The sequence below is a fragment of the Centruroides sculpturatus genome, unplaced genomic scaffold, assembly GCF_000671375.1.
Source record: "Centruroides sculpturatus isolate CEXI.00-Female unplaced genomic scaffold, Cexi_2.0 scaffold3417, whole genome shotgun sequence".
In the NCBI taxonomy this organism is placed as follows: domain Eukaryota; kingdom Metazoa; phylum Arthropoda; class Arachnida; order Scorpiones; family Buthidae; genus Centruroides; species Centruroides sculpturatus.
Window position 1 is genome coordinate 2,755 of NW_019387527.1, and position 7,710 is coordinate 10,464.

The 7,710-nt window shown below is 30.0% G+C and overlaps 1 protein-coding gene across 2 annotated transcripts in view; it reads right to left on the bottom strand.

Annotated features, from left to right (window-relative positions):
* Nucleotides 1–7,654, bottom strand: part of LOC111616473 (N-alpha-acetyltransferase 25, NatB auxiliary subunit-like) — a 9,736-nt gene extending 2,082 nt beyond the window's left edge. For both annotated transcript variants that reach the window (XM_023357880.1, XM_023357879.1), the window contains exons 1-2: nt 7,517–7,654; nt 3,183–3,248 (exon numbers count right to left, since the gene is read on the bottom strand). In XM_023357880.1, the coding sequence (XP_023213648.1) occupies nt 3,183–3,248; nt 7,517–7,615 (165 nt within the window). In that variant the 5' untranslated portion in view covers nt 7,616–7,654. The remainder of the gene's footprint in view (nt 1–3,182; nt 3,249–7,516) is intronic.
* Nucleotides 7,655–7,710: the final 56 nt, after the last annotated feature.

The following is a 7,710-nucleotide window of genomic DNA, read 5'->3' on the forward strand; positions in this document are numbered from 1 at the left end:
GATGAAGTCCTCGAACCCACTGTGAAATTGTATGCTGCAGCAGTTGGTCCTGCTTTTGTTTTAATGGATGATAACGCACGACCCCATAGAGCTGCCTTCGTCGACGACTACCTCGAGAGTGAAGGAATAGCGCGTATGGATTGGCCGGCGTATTCGCCAGACCTCAATACCATTGAGAATCTTTGGGGTACCCTCGGCCGTGCTGTGTGTGCATGTTTCCCACCCCCTGCCACTCTCACATAGTTGCAAACTGCTCTACAGGAGGAATGGCACTTATTTGACTCTGGAGTAATTGATCACCTCATGGTAGGCATGGTTACACGCTGTAAACTTTGTGTAAGGATAAGGGGTGACCATTTACCCTACTAATGTCGGTTTTGTTTGTTTGTTTTGGATTTAAACATCGTTTTGTTAATGATTCCAATATGATTTCATCTTATACTTTATGAAAATTCAATATTGTTTTCATTTTTCTATGTAACTCTCTGTGTTGTTTCATGCATAAACATATTTGCTACTGTCCTGCTGCATTTTGTGTCAATCACAGCTGTATTTGTCGATTTTTTCGCAGTTTATTGCTCCGTGCTTAACTTTTGGCAGTGAGTGTATGTTCCAATATGCAAATCTATACAAATAAATAGCAATTAAATGCAAATGAAAAATTTATTTAGGACAAATATAATAAATTCATCTTAGAAAAAGTTTGACATAGAAGGCACTGGAAATAAGTATGGAATCGTCTGCTTACCTGCTTAAAAAAAGCAAAACTACTTAAATACTCAAAGCTGTTTTGTGTATCTTAACTGCCATCAGCAGTTCTGATATAGTTACTTAAAATGGCTCCAAAAGCAGAACTGTCTGACAATGTAAAAAATCACATCATTGTGTGGCTAAAGAATGGATATTGTCAACATTATGTTGCCTAGATCATTGATCTCCAAACTTTTTTGATCACATACCCCTAAGAGAAAATAATTATAAGTTGTAACCACCTATAATATAATAAAATTTGCTAAATTTCCACTATAAATACATAATCCCTGCTAAATTTCCCACAACCTACAATTTGAATTTTTTCCATGTATGATTGTAAGCCTACTTCTTCAGGAGAATGACTGTAAGATTAGACAGACTGTGGACTTAGCATTTTAAAGGAAAACTTGGCATACTCCCAGATATCACTTTGTGACCCCACTTTGGAGACCACTGGCCTAGATGATGGAGTGTTCACAGTCCACTGTAAGATGTAATGTTTACAATAATAAAAACTGACAGAAATGACTATTATCAGGCATAGAATGAAAAAACTGAACTGTAGAAGAACAGAGTCATATCAGCTTCAGTGATCAGTTAAAGATCAACAACTAAAATGATGATGGTTATGACAACCATTATCATTTTATTGGAAAAGGAAAGGAAAATTAACATGTCAAGACAATTACAAGAAATGCAAAGTCAAAGTTTCTCAGTCTCTAACGATGTGGGAACACAAGGACCTGGAAAACTGCCTTCTTAACATCACTGTTTGAATGCAGAAGTATATACGAAGATGCTGAAAGGATTCCTTATCCCAACAATTAAAGGATGACAACAATTGTGCCACAGAGCAATGTCATTTTGTGGAATTCTTCACTTGAAGAAATTTGGAAAGGATGAATTGGCCATGAAATAGTCCAGATTTAAATCTGATAAAAATTTGTAATGTTTATTGTTCTCTGTATCCATCAAACAAGAAAGGGCTAAACAGAATGTTATTAATCATGCCTGGAATTACGTAATACCTGTGCATAAATCTGTAAAAAACTTGAAGAATCAATGCCTAAAAGTTATAGCTGTAATGAATGACAAACAAGGCCATAAAAATTATTAAATAACAAATTTATATTTATGATTTCATACTTATTTCCATAACCTCCTATGTTTCTAAACTTTTTCCCAAGATGAATTTATTATGTTTCTCCTAAGTAAATTTTTCAATTGCATTTAATTGCTGTTTAATTGTTTAGATTTGCATAATGGAACATAGTTTTGTTATCAGTTGATTTCTGTAATAAAGCATACATAAAACTACAGAAAATTGACACAAGAAAATTGTTATGTTAATGTCAGAAAATGTGAGATGATTCCAAATTTTTCCAAAGATAGTATATTAAATTCATTCAATAAGTAATCAACAAAAAGTTATAATTTACAAATTATTATAATCAGTCTTTACATTCAACAATTTTATGGTTTTACTAACAAAAATTTGAACATTATATCTGCATTCATATAGCTCCTAAAAAAAGGAATTCAGTTTTTTGTGCATTTTGTATTTTAGTGAAAAATAAGATGAAAATCACAAGTCTAAAATATGGAATATGGTGTCAGCTGAAACATTTCAAAAAGGACCTAGAATTCTATAAGGATTTTTGTAACATAAAATGGAACTGTACTATATAAAATAAAAATTCTTAAGCAGTATAATGAATGGAAATAAATCATGAATAAATTTATGATTAACTGAAAATGCAAAAGAAAAAATATTTGATATACATTTCATTGAATTGAAAATTATTTGATTGAATGATCTGTGGAAAAGTTATGACAACAACATTCTCAAATCATATCAGTATAATCCTAAAAATTAATCAGTAAGAGAGAAATTTGTCAGGTCAATTGTAAGCATTTTTTTCAAAAAATAAAACAAATAAATAACGCATGCCATTAAGTGTAACGTCTAAAAGTAATTAAAAATAATATCTACAACTTAACATTATAAGGCTGCTATTAACATCACAGGTCTGTGACATAGATATTCTATCATATCCTCCATATTCTATGGACTTTGCAATAAGCATTCATATTCTTTATATCTATTTATAGTATTCTTTTTGGCAAAACACTTTAAATTAAATGGAGAAATCCAATAACCAACTCAAAAGTTAGTTATGGTTTAGATAGTAGTCAGAAAAATATTTATTTTATTGTAACTTATCACTAGATTAAATATTTCATAGGGAAAAGACAAATTATCATTTCATTTAAATTTACAAATTATAATGTTCTATTGAAACAAAATAAATGTCAAATCAAATATTTAAAATATTTCAAAACACATTTCAATCAACATTTCTCATTTATTTACTAAACATGTCTAATATAAATTAATCTAAATTATAAATAATAATTAAAATACTAACATCACTTGGCAGGATAAGTTTTCCATCTTCATTAACTTCTAATGATATTCTAATCTTCTCCAAAAGCTTTAAAAAGACAAAAAGAAAGAAAAATAATATTTTACAAAACATTTATAATTCAATTTTAAAACAAAGACAGATAACTTCTAATGAGAAAAAGTAAATTCTATATTTTGAGATAGAATGCTTTTAAAAAATACTCATCTAGCCAATATATATCAGGAATGAATTAAAATATGAGTAATATCTAAATATATTGCTAGATCACAGCATGCACTTTTTATAATATCAATTTAAAGAAAAGTACATAATGTACTGCTTTAGAGAAATGCTTACATGAAGATACAAAATTAGAGATGTGTATGTAAAAACATTACAGTAGACCATCGATTATCCAAATATCGATCAACCAAACCATCAGTTAACCAAAAGCATTCCAGTCGGCAAATTTAAATTTCCACGTGCTGTGGCACTGCAATATTTGGCTATGTCTTGGGCTACTCCAATATTATTTTTGTCGGTGTGCATGTTTTAGCTGGCAGCACACTGGCATGACCATGAGAAGGTACTTAAGGACATGCCAGGATTTGAATGAATTTCAACATGGCATAGGTTAATATATTTTTTTCGTACATAAATGGTTATCCAAAAAATCAATTATCCGAACAACCCCGTCACAAATTGTTTTGGATAATCGATGTGCTACTGTATTAGCAATATAAGTTTGCATATTGCATATTTTGTATATTTTTTGTTTGTACATAAACTTTTTACTTATAAGTTACTGAGATCCATTGCAGGATGAAGACAATATGGAGAGTCATGCATGTTGCAAAAAGCTTGCAAGTGGGTTGAACAGTTCAAGAAAGCTGAACAAACATACATGATAAGCACTGTATGCTTTTTGCAGTAACATGCATTATTACTCTTCATATTGTGCATACATCCTGCAATGGATCTCACTACATCTACTGCATTCAATTATCAAAAATCAAATAATAGTCTGCTGTTCAATTCTGGTGCAGTTTGATATGGATGACGCTACTTCATAAACCATGTAGTGAACAAATGTAGTTTAAACTAGGCAGGAATAACTATTGCTACAAGGCTTTATTACTGTGTACTTTTTCAATATTATTAGTCTCAATCTTGTATGGTATTTGACATAGCTAATTAACAATTAACTGAAAGAAATGCATGTTAGCTTTTGTTTAAATAAAACTGTTTATCAAAAAATTTATGAACATGTTTAAGATATGAATCTTGATCTCTGCAATGAGAATTTGGTATATTAATTATTATGCACTTCTGAAGGATATAAATATTCTATTACTAATTATAAATTTTTTCAAATAATAAAATGATTAACTATATTAACACTATACGCTACATAATTTGGAAAGAAAAGTGTATGCCTGAGCACTTTGATGTCATTTCCATTAGAATATTGTTTCTTCACATCTTATCATCTATTAGTTGAATGAAAATTAAGATGATAATTTTGAATTGTTTGAAATTTGTTAATTCCTCAAATGTGCATTCGAAAGGACTGAATTTGAATAAAGACACATTTGTATGTATTGTCTTGAGGAATCTTTTTAAGGATTTTCTGTATTGATAAATTTGTCCTGGCAATATTTTTATATTAAATGTATTCACAATTATTATATCAAACACTTCAAAGCCATCATCTTAATTTTCATATAAGAACTGATTATTATAGAAAAGGCACATGTCCATATTTTTCGACTTTTGAGAAAATTGAGTGAACTGACTATGCTCATAAGTACACTATTTAGACCAGTGTTTCTCAACGGGGCGATATCGCCCCCATGTGGGCATTTTTCCATGTTGAGGGGGCGATTAGTAACAATTTATATTTGGGGGGCAAAAAACAATTTTCTGGGCGATATAGTAAAACATTATATTAAGAATAATTAGGTATTTTATTTGTTATATCGTACAATAATTAAACAAATAACATTATACTAATCACTAGTCTATTCAATGCAGTACGAATTTAGCGTTAGCCTTGGACCTGGGCATCGGATTTTGAAGTGAAGGGGGCGATACTACGTAACGGTTTTATTGAAGGGGCGATACTACGTAACGGTTTTATTGAAGGGGGCGATACTACGTTAAAGGGGGCGACATTTTGTTAGAGTTTGAGAAACACTGATTTAGACACACACACTACATATTTAATGCATTTGTTGTTTTCAGCTGTTTAAACTATTGTAACTGTGGTCATTATGGTGTGTATTTAACTGTCAATGAAAAACTAAAAACTGTAGACATACACTAACAGTATCTTAATGCTGCTAAGACACACCCTCATGTGACAGAATTCAAAAACACATTCTGGAAACTTGTGGATAAAAATTTTTTATTTTAGAAACACAGAACATGACAAGTATAAATGGAAAATGAATATAGTATTAGTGAAAACCTTTAAATTTATATGTACTATAGTTGAAATATTTTAAGAATGTATACAGTTTATGTATTATTGGTGATAATTATATACAAAAAAAAAACTGTAATTAAAATACAGAAAAACCTCAATTTAATGGACTTCAGATTTAACAGACAAGATTTCTGGTCCCTATGTGATAATTGAAAATTAACACCCTGTTTCTTATAAAATGCTTTTTATATGTAATTAAATTAGCAGATTATATTTTTTTTTTTTTCAAATCTAAGAGTTACCACTCATTAAAAACATTATTTATTTTGGTCAAATACAATTAAAGTGCATTTTCCAAAAAATGTTTATTTACAGTATTTTGATTTAGCTCCTATACTCATTTATTACAGTCCCAGAATTACAGTGAGTACATAAGTAATAATGAATACACAATGAAAACTGTGTAAAGTGGAATTGCACAATATTGAATTTTTTTTCCAGTTTGAAAGGCTTCCATTTTTTTAACAGAAAATTGCTGCATTTCAAAAAATTATTTCCATTTAGGCAGGTTTCTGTTTTATTCAAGTTCAATTTTGGACATGTTTTACTGTACAAAACTTTTCTGTGAAATTAAATTTCTCATAATACTTAATTTCAATTATACAAACATATATACACAGTTGTTCAAAAAGTAATGCACCATAATTTAGATCTGGAAACAAAGACTGTGATGATGCAAGCCAAGAATAAAGTTCCAGTCAGATGAAGATGTTTTCAATGCTGTGAGGAAGTGGTTGCATGTATAGAATGAGGATTGGTACTGAGCCAGCATACATGCCCTTCCTCAATGCTGGTGTGAGATCATAGGCTTGAGTTTGCAAAAGCAGACACTTTATTGAAAAATAACATAACTTAAGATAACAGACAGGATATGCCCAAGTTTCATAATTGTATGTTTCATACTAGTAGCAAAATAAATTCCGGTTCATTACTTTTTGAACAAACCTTGTACATAAATCAAAACAGATAAGCTAACTAATTTGTTAATTTTTTAATAAATGAATTCAGAAAAAACTATCTTATTATATAACAGACTTTCAGTCTTAACAGAGATCCCTTCACCTGAATTAGTTCATTATTACTGTACTGCATTAATGTAATACAGTAGAGTCTGGAAAACTTGGCCTAATGTGGACTGAAGGGTGGCTGAGTTTGTGAAAATGCCGGGTTATCGGGAATGGAGTTAAAAAAATAAGTATGAGTGTTTTCTCAGAAAATACTGTACTGTACTTGTATGTATTGTTTACTTGAGAATATAACAGAAAATAAACTACCCAAATATCCTTAAACAAAGGAAAAGTACATCCTTTATGAAGGCATAGAGCCTTACTACAAGAAAATGAAAATTAATAAATACACTGTGTACAGTAATTTACCTGATAAGACAGACCCCAGAAAAATACTTTATGAGGCATAAAGCTGTCTATAATGAAAATTAATTAACTAAGGATTTTTTTGCCCTGCCAGGGTGTGGCCAAGTTATCCGGACTGCCAGGTTATCTAGTGCCGAGTTTCGAGACTCTACTGTATTAATAAAATATCAGAAAAGTCAACCAAAGAGGGCAATGTAGCTGAAATATATTTTGACTGATATAATATTTTTGTAAAAAAGAAAATAATGCTGAATTAGTAATTATATAAAATGTATAACTACATACAACAAGCCCAAAAATTGTTATGTTAAAATGGTCTCCTGTACAATGCTTAACAATGTCAACTCAGCCACAATTATCAGCTTGCTTTCTAGTAAGTAAACCAAAAGCAAGTATAGTGGTAATCCATTCATCTTTGTAATTAAATAAATATAATTGTAGGATTAAAAAAATTGTGTTTTACGTTATCATAAAATAAAAAAATATCAACTTACTTCATCTATTTGTTGATCAGACATAGAATGTGATTCAATTACATGAACTATGTCTAAAAAACAACCAGGTTTATTTCCAAATTTTTCAAAATATTTCATTAACAGATCAAATGGAGTGCCTAATGAATATATTAAAAATAAATGTTTAATTAAACAGTTATAAAACACAAAATATATAAACACAATATACATTA